This window comes from Plecotus auritus (genome assembly GCF_963455305.1).
Source record: "Plecotus auritus genome assembly, chromosome: 2".
NCBI lineage: Eukaryota > Metazoa > Chordata > Mammalia > Chiroptera > Vespertilionidae > Plecotus > Plecotus auritus.
In genome coordinates this window covers 42,911,045-42,930,105 of record NC_137771.1, presented here as the reverse complement: position 1 = coordinate 42,930,105, position 19,061 = coordinate 42,911,045, and the positions used below count along the sequence as shown (strand labels likewise).

At 42.0% G+C, this 19,061-nt stretch overlaps 1 protein-coding gene across 17 annotated transcripts in view; it reads right to left on the bottom strand.

The window, feature by feature from the left end:
- FGGY (FGGY carbohydrate kinase domain containing) overlaps positions 1-19,061 on the bottom strand; it is a 420,488-nt gene that overhangs the window by 92,269 nt on the left and 309,158 nt on the right. For all 17 annotated transcript variants that reach the window (XM_080655847.1, XM_080655856.1, XM_080655850.1 and 14 more), the window contains one exon: positions 8,697-8,771. In XM_080655847.1, the coding sequence (XP_080511973.1) occupies positions 8,697-8,771 (75 nt within the window). The remainder of the gene's footprint in view (positions 1-8,696; positions 8,772-19,061) is intronic.

Below are 19,061 nucleotides of genomic sequence, written 5' to 3'. Positions count from 1 at the left end.
GCAGCCACCAAGAAGTAGTCAGGTTTGAGCTGGAGAGAATGCATGAGCCAGTATCACAAATGGAAGTGCAGCGTCGCTGGCAGGTTGGTAGCCAAGTACATATAGAGGATGTAGTTTAGCTTGAGGACATGCCATAGAGGTTTAAACAAAGTAAAGAAATAAGGTTTGAGAAGTGGTTTGAATGCTCCCAGGACCCCCCAGGGGGTGGAATGTAGGGAGTGATCTGGGGTCCATGGAATCCTGATTGCTGTGGAATAAATGATGAGGGATAGACAGTTCAGGAGCAAAAGAACAGCAATTCCAGCCCAAGGTCTATGGGGTTTGTAGAAGCTATTAGTGAATCTGATAAGGTGAAACTTGGGCCGCTGAAGATAATCCACAGCTGTAGTGGGTTTAAAAAAAAATTTAAAACATGTTGTACCACATAAGGCCAGATGCTGCTTATTGATTATGGTTGATTACCCCCAGATGTTCTTAAGCTTTTTGGCAGTCTTGAACCCTCTTGAGAATGTAATAGAACCTACTGACCTCCCAGAAAAAAAGTCATATACGAAACCGTATTATAAATAATTTGCAGAGGTCTACAGGTACCCATGTGTCCACCATGGATCATCTGGTGTCCATGGAGTACAGGTAACCCTCGTCTGCTCTAGGGGCATGAATCTATAATAGCTAAGATCAATCATGGCTTTTGAATGTAAAAGATTAAGGCATTTTGCCTATTTCTTGAATCAAACCTGTACCTAACCTTTCTAAGACTCAATTCTCATTTTTAAAATGGGAATAATATCATATGAGGTTCACTGAAAAATTCTGTGGATTTTCAGAATTAACATAAAAAATAAATTTCAGTCTTCGGCTTCATGAAATACAGTAAGCCCTGCCTTGCAAGGTTGCTGCTATAGACAGTGTGCCTAGAAGAGTGTCAGTGTTGAGTGCATAGGGAGTGTTTAGACATGAGAATCGTTCTCATGATTAGCTCTCTGCTATGCACTTAAATGGCATCTCTAATCTATGACAAATTCGAACACCGCCTATTGCTATTCTCATTTAGGAGTTATAAATTTGCTTAAGGCAATAGAGGGTATATAGGGGGGAGGAGCTGCCTCCCAATGTGCATGGAAATGACATGCAAAATTGATATTTCTAAACCAGGGACTTGGGCTCATGTGATCAGAGGGCCTGAGTTGAGAGTAACACAAAGCCCAGTGCCTGGGAAAGGGAAAGAAAGGATCTGAACAAGAGGCACTCCCTCCAGAGGGGCTGTGACAGCCTGTCTCTCCCTCGTGTGGCATTGTTGGCCGAAATTTCCCACTCACTGGCGTTAGTTACAGGGCCTTCCCTTTCCCTGTCCCAGCCTCCACTCTGTGAACCACTCCACCCGCCTTAGATGCTCGCCTAAGGGCTTTGTGCTGAAATGATTCTGTGCTCACCTTTCTGGAAAAACTGTTTTCACAGAGATTTAAATTAAAATTAGGCCATTCCATTGGGAATGTACAGAACCAAATGCAAATCGAGAGACTTCAAATGCAAATAGTACTTTTGAAGGGTCTATTCTGAAAAGAAAACTATGGATGGACAGGCTATGGATAAGCTGGGTGTTTGACAGGTCTTTCAATGAAGTGTGATCACCAGAGAATTTTACTTGGAAGAGGGTTTCACAAGGTCCCAAGTTAACTTCTTTACAATATGTCTTCAATTTCATTCTATTTCTACAAAATACCAATCACAGATATGACTATAGAGAGCAATTAGCCTAACTTTAAACTATCAACAATAGGTGCTAAGGGCCTCATTCAGAGCCAATGAGATCGATGTTCATTTTCAAGTTTAATATTATTCGTTATCAGACTGCTTAATTAAAATGCACATTTTTGCCTAAAAGATCAGCACACCGATACTTTTGCAAAACAGACTGAACTCCTCACAGTTCAACTGACTCCATAATAAAGTCCTATTGAGAAATATCTGTCTTAAATCGCCTCCCCCTTTGTGGTAGTATAAAGGTCATTAAGTCAACAGACAAAATAAATATAATAGCTTTTAATACATGTACGGCCCATTGCATACAAGATTGATTTTCCCAGTGTGTGGTATTTGGAAAAATGTAGTGGCTCCGCCACCCCACCCCCACCTCTCCGCCACACACACACCATCTGCATTAAGTTTATCCTCGTTCATACATTCTTAGACTTCTGCTGCAGAATTTAGCAGGCAGGGGTCCCATATGAGACAATCCTGGACAAATGAACAATGTTTTCTAAGATGTGCCAAGTCAAAACTGTTCTTGGGAATGCCTGGGAGCTTGTTTTATGCAGGCAGCTTTTACAAATAGATCAAAAGCAAATGCAGCATGGTGACCTGCAAAGAGCTGACGTGAGGCAGTGAGACGGACAGAGGTTCAAATTCCGACCCTGCCATACACTAGCTGTTTGGACCTTGGCAAGTGGTTTTCTCTTTGTGTGTAAAATGAGGACAATCTCGCTGACTTACAGGTTACTGTCTTAAGCCACAGAGGGTTAAGGCACTCTGATCAGTGCCTGGAACTGAGAGTGGGTGTCAATGAGAGGTAATAGTTGTTATGATCCTGTGGTGTGCACCCTGTGTGGCCTCGTTCTTCATGTCCACCTCTTAGCAAGAATGCAGAGCATCACACAGCTCTGTTTTTCCAAGGTTATTCATTTCAGCAAGCGATTTGTTCTATTATAAGACTTTCCATAGTAACAGTGAGGAATCAGAAAATCAAAGTTTCTCAATACATCACTCATTTAGCTTTATTTTAGAAATCTCAGCTCTGCCCCTTACTAGTTATATGAAATTGACTGATTAACTTCATTGAGGCTTAGGTTCCTAATCTGTGGAATAGAGATTATCATCCATACCTCACAAGGTTGCCAGATAATGTCTGTAAAATATTTAGCACAGTGCCTGGCACATCATGCCCCCAAACTATATTATTTATCATCATTATCATCATTACTATAAAACAGATCACTAAATCATTGTTTTTACTAATGATGTGCACTTCTGTTCTCCATTTTCATCTTACTAGTCACGCTTCCATTTTGATGGATGTGAGAATTGTCTGTTTTTGACCACGTCCCCATGAATAAAGCAGGCTGACTGATTTCACTGAACTGGCCAAGCTATTAAATCAATAAGACATTTATTTTGGAAAAATAAATTCAAACTTGTCTGTAAACAAAAAGGACTGTTTAACCAAGCTGGTTGATTCCATACTCCTACGTAGCTGCATGGAAGACCACATGTCCTGTTAGTGGGTGGGAAGTTCTATTCTCCTATTAGACAAGCATGGTGCCTGAACACATCTGGACATAAGGAAAGCACCTGTGCAGGTGATACGGACATGTGGGGAAAATGCATATAGTTCTATTATTTGAAGCAATGAGCTTATGAAAGAGGTATGGAGAAACAGAATAATTGAATAGCATAGAAGTATATCCATAGAGTATTAACAACCAAAAAAACCAAACACGTGGTTTAAATAGGTATGTTTCTGAAAAGGAATTTTGAATCTGAACTCAATGAACTGATTTTTCCTTTCTGTTGGTGCCCATTTTTTCTCCAGAGTGGCTAAGTTCACTGGAATACCTGTTATTTGGGGGTTCATACCAGCTTTGAGACCGTGAAAGCCATGAGCCACTACCTCAACATGCACTTTCTAACATGTACACATACAATCTTTTGTGCGTGGTTTTAGGGGTTAGAAGCCTTTTGTAGTCCACCCAAAGTCCACTCTAGAGAATAAGATTCCTTAGACAATCATGTTCGAGCTTTTGTAATTTTGTTTTCACTTTTTATTGACCTTTAGTTTAGGAGCGCCTAACACTTTAGATTTAAATTATTTCCTTTCTCCATTCCTAACCATCTGAAACTTTCATTTACAGTAAGTAGCTAATTATCTAAAACCAAACACTTGCATCTTCTAAGAAAGCTTACTATTTAAAGAAATCCTATAATTAATTTTTTTTGCAAAGTGAATAATATCAAGTGCTTTATAAATTTGGACATTCCTAATCCCAGTTTTTCTTAATGCAAGCATACATGGCAGCTACTTACTTGCTTCTATTCAATTGAACTTAGAAGACAAATTAGATAAATGAAAACTATGATGGTCAAAAACTTTAACACCTTTCAGTTTTCAGCTATTTGAAATTATTAATAAAGTAGGTAAAGACCTTCATCAAGATTTCCTTCTGAATAGACACCCGTCTCTTTCTGGCAAGCTCCCTTTTAATTAAGAATCTCTGTCACAAAAGCATATGATGTATCTTGCAATGCATAAGGTTTAAAGTTTACTGATACCATAAGTCTCTCAAAAAATAGCATTAAAGCTCTCATAACCACATCAAAATTACAACTAAGCTAGATGGCAACCGTCATTCAGAACCTCATGAAATCTAGCTGAATGAAAGTCCTACAATTAAGAATATAAAGAAGAAGCCACATCCAGACTGGTAGGAGGGGTGAAGAGGAGGAACAGACCCACACCTATACCCACTTGTGGTGGATAAAAATCGGGAGGGATATCTCAGTTGCAGAGGTCCCAGCCCCACACCAGGCCCCATAGCTCAGGGTTCCAGTGGCAGGAAGAGAAGTCCCCATAACTTCAGGCTGTAAAAACCAGTGGGAATTGAGGCTGAGTGAGACAAAAGGCTGCTGGAGTCCCAGGCAGTTCCTCTTAAAGGACTGGAACTCTGGCTCACTCCCTCTGAGCACCAGCACTGAAGCAGCAGCTTAAATGGCACCAGGGACATATGGGAGGAACTGCAGTGTACAGCATCCGAGCATCCAGGGGAAGGGGCAGCATTCTCCTAGACAGAAGTGCTGGCAGAGGTCATTGTGCCTTTTCTGAGCCATCCCACCACAGAGCTGGCAGGAGGACGCCATATCTGAGTCTCCATCAACATGGCTAATATCTTTGGCTCTGCCCTGGTGATTGCATGAGAATCCAGCTGACCCAACTGTCAGGCCCACCCAAGCAGTTTCCAGTGGTTTTTTCATATAAACAGCCTATCTTGGCTCATGCTTCATATTTTCCTAAAATCTTACATATAGGCAGCATCTGGCCTCAGTGAGTCCTATACCTCTTGCTGAGTGGTCTAGGCCCTGCACTAGCGGCAGCAGGCCTTGGTTTACAGCTTGGCTCTCTTTGGGGCACATCCAAGCCCAGCAGAAATAGCAGCTATCTATAGATGGCTTTGAAGCTTGTGTTGGGTGGCCCTGGGCAGCATATGGGCAGTAACTGACCTTTGGCCTGCACCTCCTGGGAGACCAGCGTACCCGGTGGACAGCTTCAGACCACATTGAAGTACCACCCAACCACCTCCACAAGTGACACACTCAAGAGAAGACACAGTGAGGCCCACTGAAGTAAGTTCTGATCCATGGGATGCACCCTTGCATAACTGATCCTCTATGGTGGTCACAGCCAGTCCTTGCAGCTATAGACTTGAGGGTAAATCTCTCTGACTGATGTGCCAACAGCAATCAAGGCTCAATTATATCAGGAGGGTGTACACCAGGCATGTCAAACTTGTGGCCCATGGGCTGCATGTGGCCCGCAACGAATATTTTTGCAGCCCAGCCAATATAACGATATGTAAGAAACATTTTAATAAAAAATTTGTAACTTAATTTTCACAATATCCTGTTATACATAATTATTAATAATGAATTACAACGTTCGCTAATGACTGATTGCTATAATCGTGTTGCATTCATTTCCCTTATGCGCCTTACATGCAGGCGCACAATTTCTCTCCACTAATCCTAGCAGCGAATATTTTAGCAGCCAATTGCCACGTTATTAGTCTTGGACTGACTTGTTTGGTGTGTGCAACAGGAGATATTTCGCTTTTGGAGAACAAGAAAAATAGGTTTATTTGCATTATGCTTATTAATTTGTGCAGTTATTCAGTGTCTGGTAAGTTAATGTTCAAGGAAAAATATTCATTTTTATTAAAATGTTCTATTATTTTATGTTAATGATTACTCATTTATTTCAGCGCTTTGTATTCAGCATGTCTCTATCAAAATAAACCTATGTTTCTATGAAAATTGAAGCTTTTGTTTTTTTGTGGCTTTCATAAACTTAAACCTTGTTTATTTGGCCCGTATTAGCCTTTGAGTTTGACATGCTTGGTGTACACAGTCCACACAGGAGGGCGAATGTGCATCTGGGATGCCCAGCGCAGTTGAATGGGGAGGTTGAGCCACTGGACCTACTACACAAGGCCACTCTACCAAGCCAAGAGACAAAGCAGCTCTACCTAATACATAGAAACAAACACAGTGGGCTTCCAAAATGAGGAGACAAAGAAACATGTCCCAAATGAAAGAACAGAACAAAACTTCAGAAAAAGGACTAAACAAAATGAAGACTACATACAGAGTTCAAAACACTGATGCTCAATGAACTTAGAGGACAAGTAGATGAACTTAGAGAGAACTTCAACAGCATCAAAAAGGACATGGAAACCATAAAACAGAACCAGTCAGAAATTAAGGAAACACTAACTGAAATAAATAAAATTTATAGAGAAGAGCTTCCCAGACAAGAATAGATGAAGCCAAGAATCAAATCAGGGATCTGGAATACAAAGAAGCAAAAAACACCCAATGAGAATACCAAAAGGAAAAAATAATTTTAAAAAATGAGGAGGTTATAAGGAACCTTCAAGTGTACCAACTTCAAGTGTACCAACATTTGCATCATAGGGGTGCCAGAAGTAGAAGAGACCAAGAAATTGAAAACCTATTTGAAAAAATAATAACAGAAATTAACCTGGTGAAGAAAATAGACATACAAGTCCAGGGAGCACAGAGAGTCCCAAACAAAGTGAACACAAAGAGGCCCACACCAAGACACATCATAATTAAAATGTTAAAGACAAAGGGAGAATCTTAAAAGCAGCAAGAGAAAAGCAGTTAGTTACCTACAAAGGAGCTCTCATAAGTCTGTCAGATGATTTCTCAACAGAAATTTTGAAGGCCAGAAGGGATTGACAAAAAATATTCAAAGTAATGAAAACAAAGACCTGCAACCAAGATTACTCTAACCAGAAAAGCTATCATTTAGAATTGAAGGACATATAAAGAGCTTCCCAGACAAGAAAAAATTAAAGGGGTTCACCACTAATCCAGTATTATATGAAATGTTAAAGGGTCTTCTTTAAGAAGAAGAAAAAGATAAAAAAGCCTATCTAATAAAAGAGTAATATGCAAATTAACTGTCACTCCGTCACAAAGATAGTGGCGCCCACAGCCACAGATGGTGGTGCCCAGTCCTCTCAGCCTTGCCGGAGTCCCCCAGTCCCGGGGGGAGGGGGGCGGCCACTGAGAGCGGGCAGCATGAGTGGCCTGGCAGAATGCTTGCTTTGTCGCTATGGAAACGAGATGAGCATTCCACCCTGGCCACGGATGGGCCTCTGGGCAGTGGGTGCAGCGTGGCCAGGCCCTGCAGAGAGCTACTGGCACACGGATTCATGCGCAGGGCTACTAGTATGAACAATAAAATGGCAATAAATACATATCTATCAACAATTGACTCTAAAAAACAAAATAAACTAACAAGCGAAACAGAAACAAACTCATAAATACAGAGAACATTTTGACAGTTGCCAGATAGAAGGGGGGTAGGGGAAGGATAGGTGAAAAAGGTAAAAGTATTAAGAAGTACAAATTGGTAGTTACAGAATAGTCACAGGGATGTATAGTATAGGGAATCCTATCTAATAAAGAGGGAATATGCTAATTGACCCTCATGCCATCACAAAGATGGCAGCACCCACAGCCAATAAGGAGGGAATATGCTAATTGACTGCCCTGCCCTCAAAGATGGTGGCACCCACAGCCAATAAGGAGGGACTATGTTAATTGACTGCCACACCCCCAAAGATGGCGGTGCCCACAGCCACAAGATGGCGACGCCCAGTCCCCTCAGCCCTGCCAGAGTGGCAGGCGTGCGGCAAGGCTTGGTCCACTCCCAGGCAGGCCTGGCCACTCTGTGCACCTGCCTCCAGGGTTCCCCAGTCCCCTCAGCCCCCCAGTCGCCTAGGGCAGGCCTGAGGTGCAGGCAAGCCTCGGATGGTAGCTGCCCAGCTGCTCATGGCTGCCCAGCTGCTCATGGCTGCCCGAGGCTCAGGTAACCAGGGCCGGCCGAGGCTTGTGCTGTTGGCAGTGGCAGCAGCAGAGGTGTGATGGGGCATCGCCTTCCTCTGATCGCTGGGTCGCCTCCCGCCCCTGAGGGCTCTCAGACTGTAAGAGGGGGCAGGCTGGGCTGAGGGACCCCCCTCCAGTGAATGACTTTTCATGCACCGGGCCTCTAGTGTAGTCAATAATATTGTAATAACTATGTATGTTATCAGATGGGTATGATATTTGTCAGAATGATCACTTGGTAAGTTATATAATGTCTAATCACTGTGATATATACCTGAAAATAATATCATATTGTATGTCAACTGTAATTAAAAAATAAATGATTAAAAATGTATGTTTTTATATTTATAGAGAAATACAGTTGACCCTTGAACAATATGGGTTTGAACTGCACTGGTCCACTTATATGCAGAATTTTTTTCAATAAATACTATAAATTATTTTCCCTTCCTTATATTTTCTTAATAACATTAAAAGAAATAAAAAATAAAAATTGCATTAAAGTGTCTTACAGCAATGGCTTGAACTGTGGCCAGGTAGAGAATGGCAAGATCATTGAGGTCCTGAGATAGTTTCAATCCGGTGACCTGCAGAGATGAAAACAAAAAAAGATGATGGCCAAAAGGAGCTGCCATGGATAGAGTTAATTCCCACGAAACACATTCAGATGTGTTTTCTTGCTGAAACAAGTTCATATGCAAATCCCCTTTTTGTGAGCTGAATGTGAAATGACAACTAAATTGTTTAATCTCCAGACCGGGAAAAACTATCCCTTCTTCTTCAGAAATGCCTTGCCTTGAATTAAACAAAAACAAAACAACCACTATAGGAAGATTGTGTTTAGTATTTCTGAGCATGGAATAAAATTTCTTCCTCTTCTTTAAAAAAAATCTTATTACACACATCTTTGGCTTACAGAAAGCAGTAACAAGTAGTAGTGGCATTCTCATAAAAGTTGATCTTATTCCCAGTTCTGCTACTGTCAGGATTCAGTGTAACAGCATCCAAGGGATATTCAGGGTAAAATCATATGTCTCCTATAAATGTTATACCTACTAGGGAATAATTTAGAATCTGTGGTTTTCAGGGGAATCCCATTAAAGTCAATCGGTACCACATGCTTATATGGAACGTGTCAATCTCTGAGAGATTCCAGAACTGAACAGGATGCTGGGTTTGAATGCCTTTGAGACTTGTTCACCATCCCACTTTCATATTTCCCCTTCTTTGAGGTGTCCTCTTGGGACCTTTGCAGAGGGTTAAGACTGCTCATTCCGTCAAACCTAGTGTGAAGTTTGTGGGCATTGATACCAGAGTTCACTTTATATATTCACATTACAAAAATTAATTCACCCAACATGCACTTACTCAAAGCCTACAGGGGCATGGTCTAGAGTTCAACAAGGTGGTGACATGCATCTTGCATTATAATACAAGAGCGGAGTGGTCCACCTTCCCTTCATCTCTCCAGATTCCACCCCCCACCGTGATTAAGGGGCCAGTATTGGCCTGTTGGCAGGGCACAGACATCACTCTGTTACCCAAATCAGAAACCAGAGAATAGGAAAGTCTTCCCTGACTTCCCTCTGCCTTCCCATATTTAACCAGTGCCCAAGTCTTGCATATTTGATCCGCCCCCCCCCCCCCTATTTTTTGCATCCCTCCCCTTTCTTCATCCTGTCTCTCACTTCCTTAAACCAGGCCACCATTATGTCCCTCCTGCTTGCTGAATTAGCCCCTGGGCAGATCTCTCTACTACAGAGCTAATAATTATTCTCAAATGCAAATTTGATCATGATACTCCTTGTTAAACATTTTACCTCTTACCCTAGTTTTGAAGCAGAAATGACTTTGCTGTCTTATGTGCTTCTTCCCAGACTTGCCCCTGCTCACTACTATGGCACCTGAACTTGTCCTTCCTCACTTAGCATCCTATGCTCCAGCTATTCTGAGTACTTAACTCAGTCTGTCAATACGGGGATTCCTGCTGAGAGTTATTCTTGGCAAGTAACTGGGCAGCTAGATGAAAAAAAAAATGGCTTTGATTTTAAACCAGAGGAGCATTAAGGTTTGAAGGAGAGAGCAGAGAGGAACTCTGGGAAGAGGAACTCTCAAGCCAGGAACTCTGTGAAGGGTCATCTCTCATGAAACTCCGCAAAGACCTAAACAGACATAAGCACGTTTGAACTAGGAGAGAACATAAACAATGCTGATAATATAGAAGTTCATTTCATAATCTTCCTGAGGAAATAATTTGCCTAAAAGCACACAGAGAATAGAAAAACAGAAACCAAAACCTAAGTATTCTGAAAGACTGCTTGTGTTCTTCACCACAGTACCTCCAATGCCTAGCACTGTGCCTGACACATAGTAGATGCTAAGTTAATACTTGTTGAATGTGTGAATTAGTGACAATCCAATGCTCTCTCTTCCTTTCATATACTACTCTCTCCTAATATCCTATCCTTCTCTGTCATTATACAATTAGGAGAGGATAATATTTACTACCTAAACCCCTCATATATTCAGAAGGGACAAGACATTTGCTCCATGTCCCAAGACAGATCACTGGAAGACCACTTATAGTTGCTCACTCCATGCCCTCAACACCCCAACCTTCATACTTACCATTCCTCATGGGAGGAGTGGTTTACATAAGATTGGAGTAAAAGTAGGGTCCCTGTAGCACTTGAGGAACCTTTGTGTGAATTAGAAAGATGGTGTCCCCTTCAGATGGATTAAATACATAAGGCATGCCATCTGGGATAGTGATTTCTAAAAAGGAGCAGAGTGAACAGGATGTCAGTCTGTCATCCCCCGCGGCCCACCCCCCACATAACTGAATAGCTTGTATAAGTAACCAGTGCCATGACAAACCATGGTCCTGGGTAAAGATCACTAGTCCTGAATGGTATCTCTCTCTCTTTCTTCTGTACTGTCCAGGTCTCACTAGTGTCTCTGTTGTTGATCTACTTGGAAAGCCTCTCTTCCAGAGCCAGTCCAGGGTGACTGGTTTCCTCTCCCCGGGCATCAATGTGATGTGAATCAAGTCATAACTCATCAGTGTGACTGGGTATGTATCTGCTAGGCAGACCCACCTTCTCCTATAGGGCAATCCTGACCCAGACTTGGATAAATTATAATGGTGGTGGCGGGGGAGGGGGGGAGTTTGACTTCATATATAAGATGCACTATTCTATTCATTTATTAGGAAGCCCTTTATAATAACATGATAATGTAAATAGTTCTGATATCTTTCCCAATTAGTAAGACCCCACAGAGAGGAGTATGATATTGCCAGATTTAGCTATATATATATATATTCATAAAGACTTCTAAAAAGTACTGGTATTTGAGCAAAAAAAATGTCATGGACCCTTCTCTAAATTTCGAATCTCTCCAAGAGCTCAGAGCTCATAAGGCAGAAAAGAGAAAATAGTTTCTTTTCTTTGGAAACTGAGAATGAGATAATCAATGGAAATCAGCACTACATTTAACTGTTGAGCTCGATAGGAGCTGTGACAAAAGGGAACACATAATTGGGGGACACAGCATTTCTTTTTTCGATAAATAAAACATACCTATCCTTCAAGGGAGAAAAAGTTACTCCTGGGAAGAAGATACTCAGTACAAAAGGGAGTCAGCCAGCACACTTCTCCCATAGCTATTTCCCACATTCCCTCACTACTAGCATCGGGGCCCTGGAGTTGAGATGTGACTCATTGGAAAACATTTCTCTTGACAGTGCAAAGTTACTAAGGTGTGGGGCACTGGTGAGGGGAACCCTGCTTCCGTGACATCTCACCTGATATGCATGCAGGTGGAGACATTGGAAGGCATCTGATTATGCCCATTGATTCTTTCAAATACCATGGACCTCAGCCCTGCCTTGGCAAAAGTCAAATGACAGCCCATGATGGAACTTTCTAAGGAATGCCTGCCCTGTGGACCGCTTGGGAGGCCATAGAGGGCCCTGAGAGAGCTGTTGGTAGGAGGGTGGCAGCAGTGCCCTGGGAATGCCAGGGATATGTTGTGGGAGGTGCAGCTTTGTAAGCAGTGAGACAGCTGGGATAGGACCGATGAGCTGACACCCCTGGCTGAAGGCTGAATGGCTTCAGCAATAAGAGGAAGTGGGAAGAATGCATAAGTGGAAGAAATGTGTTTACAGATGTGCATGTGCCTATTTTGAATGTCTGGGCGAAACAGCAAAATGTATGGGGAATCCCCAGGAGACAGCTGCAATGGTAAGCACATTTTATTTATTTGGGCTATTGTGTAATGAGAACTGTAGGAGAAAACATGTATAATTACTATTTAGAGATGTGTGAAAGCTGTATATGGTGGCCAAAGAGATGCAAACTGCGTGTGATGACTTCAACATCTTAGATAATGGTTATAAAATGCTTATGTACATCTGGGGATTTCTAAGCTTAGAAGAGAAGTGTAGGGGAGTGGAAAGATGGTAAACTTTGCAGCAAGACACCTGGGTTTAAATCTTGACATAACCCCTAACTGGCTGCATAACAGTGTTTTGTAACCTCTCTTTTTTTATTTGTAAAATAAGAATAATATCTCAATAATATATGTGAAGATTACGTATTATTTGCAAAGTATCTTACTTTTTGAGCAAACTGTACTGAGTCTAAAAGAGCTAGACACTTGTATGCCAACTATATGTGCATAGGCGACACTTAAAAATGTTCATTTCCTTTCTCTTTCTCTTGAATGCACAAAGGGCTCAATCCCATTTATTAACTTAAATAAAGCATCTCCTTCAACATGCTATGGGCACCAGCAGGGTATTAATGAGGGCTGCTGAAGACTAGTGGCTGTACAGGGTGGAAAAGGCAGGGCAAAGTGTATGCTGACCATCAACATCAGGGTTATAATGCTAGAAGTACAGACATGCAGGAGTATGGAGAAGCAGTGTGTCTCTGATGAGTGCCCAGAGATTAGACAGTGGGGGACTCACTTGCAAAAAGTCCCTGCAGAAGCCTTAGTCCTTATGAACCTACACACTTCTATTCACTATGTGAATAAGAAAGACAGTGCACTTCCCCCTACACTTAGGCACAACGCTGAACTCTTTCCTGGGATCCTAGTTGAATGTAGATTTCCTGAGATCCAACTTCAGATCGATTGAACCTTTGGTATGAGCCCAGCAATTTGCATTTTCAGCAAGGTCTTGATATACAGTAACACATGGGAACAGTTGTCCTAAACTTGGCATTATGAGTTATAGCTTCACAGGCCCTAAAATAGTTGAGATTAAAAATTGTATTAGTAATTTAGCTAGCTAAGTTTTTCCTTCTTAGTTGTTAAAGAATTGAAGTGATTATAAAATAAAGTGGAGGCATTAGAAATAGATTCTCAAGGGATCTCTAAACATTATAGAAAACAAGAAACAGGATTCGCAGTGCTGAGATTGGTCATCAGAACTTGATGAGGTATATCCATGGCTCTGGGGAATTGGTTGAAAGCTTTCCAGAACACCAAGGAACAGAACAAATGTTCTGTTTGTTTAGTCATTAATGAAGGCAGAGCTGATGGACGAATAGCATGGAAATGAGGAGGATCAGAGAAGGATTTATAGGAAATTTCTGGAGGGAGGACAGAGATTGAGAACAGGGCTAAGGTTACCAGCAGCCTGGAAGAAAATGGGGACAGGTCTTCCCAATAACATGCATGCGTTTCAGTAAGTCTCAGGAGTTGAGGCTGACCCTTGGCATTGCCCGAAACTCACCCAGATTTGGGAAATAAATGTGTTGACACAATGTGATAGGCAGAATTCTAGAGATGTTCCCCCAAGATTCGCCATAGCCTGGTCACTCAGATAAACACTAACCTAGGCACTGATGTAAAGGGACTTTGCGGATGGAACCAGTTATTAGCCTGTTGACCCTAAAATATGGAGATTATCCTGGATTACCCAGTTGGGCTCAATGTAATCATATGAGCTCCTAGAAGCAAAAGAGGAAGGCAGAAGAGTCAGTCAAGAGATATGGGCGAAGAAGAAGATAAGAGAAATGAGGCAGAAATGGAAACCAGAGAGATTCAAAGCATGAAAAGGACTTCGTCTGCCATTGCTGGCTTTGAAGGTGGAGGAAGAGGGCAAGGAGCCAAGAAATGCAGGTGGTCTCTGGAAGGTGAGGACCCCTGCCTGACAGTCAGCCAGGACACAGGGACCTCAGTCCTGCAACAGCACAGAGCCTAAATTGGTCAACTTGAATGAGTTTGGTAATAGATTAGTCTCAGCCCTGCTGGTAAGAGCCCTCCGTGATCGTCTTGTGAAAACTGGAACAGAGAAACCAGTTGAGCCAGCCTGGGCTTCTAACCTACAGAACTGGGAGAAAATACATTTAAGCCTATAAGTCTGTGGTAATTTATTACAGCGGCAACAGAAAAGTAACACACACACACAATGACTAGATGATGGGCTGACATTGTCCCTCACAACCTTCTTCTACTGGTGAACTCAATATCCCACAGCACAAGTTCATGGACTGTTTGCCAGATGTACCAAGCACTTCACACCTTTGCCTGCTCTGCTTCTGAAGCTCTAAATCTAAGTTATGCTGATATGTCAGAATCCCAAAGCTCTTCGGGTCAACTGTCCTGACTGCTCCTTACTATCATCCAATCCTGTCCTAAGATTACACACCAACTTGGATCCCATCCTTGGTCCTCTGGCCTTAGCTCTTTTCCATTATTTCTCTGTTGGGCCTTCCTGGCAGATTTCTACTTGATTCACTCCTCATTCTGTACTCCCTTGGGAAGAGCTCTGTGCATAATCCACTGCCCTCTTCCAGTTTTATTTGTTTAGTGTATACAGAAAAGATAAAAAGACCCATCTTTTTTTTTAAAAATATATTTTATTGATTTTTTTACAGAGAGAAAGGGAGAGGGATAGAGAGTTAGAAACATCGATGAGAGAGAAACATCGATCAGCTGCCTCCTGCACACCCCCCACTGGGGACATGCCCGCAACCAAGGTACATGCCCTTGACCGGAATCGAACCCGGGACCTTTCAGTCCGCAGGCTGACGCTCTACCACTGAGCCAAACCGGTTTCGGCGAGACCCATCTTTTTTAAATGGGGGTCTCGCAGAATTGTTATGAAAGTTGTGGATGATGCATGTAAAGTATCTACCATGATGCTTGGCACATTGTGGACCCTGAAATATGCTACCTATTATAAATCACAATACCAGCTGTGAACTTAGTTGCTTCAATAAAAACAAAAAATGCCTGGCCAGTATGGCTCAGTGGTTGAATGACAGTCCCATTTACCAAAAGGTCACCGGTTCGATTCCCGTTCAGGGCACATGCCCGGGTTGCAGGCTTGATCCCCAGTAGGGAGAGAGCAGGAGATAGCCGATCAATATTGATTCTCTCCTATCAATGTTTCTATCTCTTATTCCCTTTCCCTTCCTCTCTCTCTCAAGTCAATAGAAACATATTTTAAAATAAATAAATAAATAAAAACAAACCCCCCTCACATGATAAGAAAAGCAGTTAAATGATACTGAGGATATTAAGCTTTGTTATCAGATTCAATTTTTCATAGGCAAAAATAATATGTAAAAAATGGCTAAATAAAACAATATTAAATCACAACAAAAACATCAACAAATTGAGCCCTCATGTTGCCAAGGCTTATCTATATCTCACTGAAAAGCTTCTCCATCGTCCATCATCCCATCAGAGGAAGCCACAAGGATACAACCTCTGGCTTCCACTGAGCTCTTGCAAACACTCATCTGAGTCGCTGACTCCATCCACATCTGACTCTGTTTAGTGATGCCCACCTCTAGCTGGGATTCAGCCCTCTGGGAACTGGCTCAGATCTCATAACGATTCTTTCCCGACTCCCTCCCAGTTTTCCACATTCACACGTGCTCTGTGCTTGCTTTGAAGAACCTGTGGAGCAGCACTCACCTTTCCAGCAGTCTGAGCAGCATATGGCCTACCTTAGAGATCACAGCTCTTCAAAGAACCAGAAAGTAACTTTCCGTTCCGGGTTAGGCTGTACTTGCAAAGTGAAGCAGAGAAAATGCGTTTCTACCAATGGTGAGCATGGTGTGTTCTCATGGCCTAATATGTCTCTGAGATAATTTAATTCTGTGAGTGGGTATTTCAAGAAAATAATTTTTAAAAATCAAAATGAAGAGGCCATTTTAATTTGAGAATAAAAAATGGTTACCCTAGCTGGTTTGGCTCAGTAGGTAAGAGTGTCGGCTTGTGGACTGAAGGGTCCTAGGTTCAATTCCGGTCAAGGGCACATGCCCGGGTTGTGGGTTGGATCCCCAGTAGGGGGTGTGCAGGAGGCAGTCGATCAATGATTCTCTCTCATCATTGATGTTTCTATCTCTGTCTCTCTCTCACTTCCTCTCTGAAATCAATAAACATATATTTTTAAAAACGACCACATACACAAGGAGGAAAGGACTCTTTCAAAATGCCTATAGCACTAGCTGTTTTATAAGGTTCGTCAAATTTGAGATTCTTGTTGTGTTGATGAAGAAATGGAGGACCAAGGACTTAAATAGAGAAGACTAACCTCTATCCCTTAGGAAGCTTGGCTACTGGGATGGACCAAGGGATCGTTCAGCTGCTCTCACAGGTTGTTTGTGGCGATGACCTCCACGGCTGGTGAGTCCAGTTGGTGCTGGGACTAAGGTGGACAGTTCATGATGGGCTGCTCAGGACTCAATCGAGCTAACAGCTTGCAAGTGTGCAAGGAAGAGCCACTAAGGAGCCACAGACTCAAAAGCATTGGCCGTTGCTATCTGTGCACCATTTAATTCTGACAGTGATGCTGCAAGGAAGCCTGTGACTCTCCTGCTTATTGCTAAGCACACTGACCTCACAGAGCTAAGCTCAGAGACCTCGCAGCCAATACACTCTCAAACCAGGATGCAAACATAGGGCTGACTTCAAATCCAGGCTTTTTCTACTGTTTCACAGGGGTAAAACTACCCACCCAACCATTCAAAATAGAAACAATCACACACACACACACACACACACACACACACACACACACCATGCACACATTCCTGGTAGTGAGAATTTACCTTCATCTATCTGTATGTGTGGCCATGTCATGTTTCTTTATTTTAAAACAGCGATTTTCAACCTTTTTCATCTCATGGCACACATAAATACATTTTTAAAATTCTGCAGCACACCAAATATATATATTTTTTGCTGATCTGACAAAAAAACCGATATAATTTTTGTCATACCAGATGGCTATTGTTGTATTAGATCCTGTCATATTATTTTTTTTGACAATCTGAGGGAAAAGAGGTTAGTGCCCGCACTAAATAGTCAGGTATTGCATGTTTTAAAATTTCTTGTGGCACACCAGTTGAAAATCACTGCTTTAAAAGTAAGCATTTTTGTTTTGGTTTGGTTTTAAAGAACCTAGTATTACCAGTGTTAAATGTTTTGACAGTGATCGATTGCCATTAACGAAGCTTCTGCTTTGTTTAAATATGGCATGTGCAACCCTTACCTCTCCATGCCTCATTCATTAAGTGGAAAGGGGAACTATTTACATAGGTGGCTACTTGGTCCAGACATACTGTTAAGTTGCCCACCCCCTAATCGCCATCTCTTTTTTTAGCCTCGTTCTGTGGGTCGATACAGCATCATCAAAGGAGATATAAAATAGCTAGCCACATGGCAGGCAGCCAACTATTAGCAGGACAAAAGAAAATGATTCTATCAAGCATGGTGGAAGGAGGCCTGGGTTGTGCCCTGCTCCTGCTGATGAGGGTAGGCACCTAAAGTGGAAGGGTCGAGAGCCAGGTCGAACCGGAGTGGCAATTACTTTTGAAATCTGAGTCAGTCAGGTTGGGAAGGAAACTAGAACCATTACTGAGAAGAGACAGGGTCAGAGCTTTAATCCAAGGACCAAGGCAAGGATGAAAATGGGAGAAAGAGCAAGAAGGCTGGTGGTCAGAACAGGGGAGCAAGGACCCAGCTGAGGAGTGTGGCTCAGAATTAAGCCACGCATGATGTAGCTGTTATGACTCCTTTTAAGAGTCCAGAGTTTCAGGACGCCTCATGGGGTGTACATCTGAAAAGTCAGGATTCATGCTTATTGAAGCTCGGCAATTTCCTGGCATTGGGACCCCGGGCAGGGCAAGTCACTTTTCATTCCTCATTTGGCAAATAAAGATTAAAATGATTGTTTAACCATAGGCAATTATTCAGTGCCTGTCTCTGACCTAGGCACTGTTGCAATTTAAAAAGTAAAGAAGCCAGAGCCCCCACCTTCAAACAGTTTTTCTAACACATTTAAAATATATGCTACATCTTAGGACAGCCCTCTCCTTATTTTCTCCAGTAAAAATTATGATTTTTGTTGCCTTCAATGCAGGTTTTAATTCTGCTATTGTATTTTTGGTTGTCTTCCCTTTTTTGTTTTTTCCCTATTCCATTGACTTTTCATCCTAATAAGTTTCTGACATATTTCACTGAGCTATATACCTTTTAAAAAACCCTATTGAATATGCCAAGGAGCTTTTAATGTTTTCTTTTAGTTTGGGTAGTAAATAATTTTTTAAGAGGCATTTCTTTAAGTATTCAAAATGGTACTTTTTTTTTTTTTGTATGCAACGTGTTTTTCCTAATGGATTCACTTCATCACTGTTTTCATTCATTCTAACTAGAGTTATCCATATTCAGTGTTTCCCAGCATTCAGTCCACATGACTTACTCCAACCCCTCTCCCTGAAATTTGGCTGGGGCTCTTCAGATCTACGGCCAGGGGCCAAGCCCCAGAGGCAGCAGTTTTACTTCGTGTGGATTTGTTGGTCAGAGGTGGGTCACTCCTGCCTGACTTTCTAACCCCAGGACAGACAGTC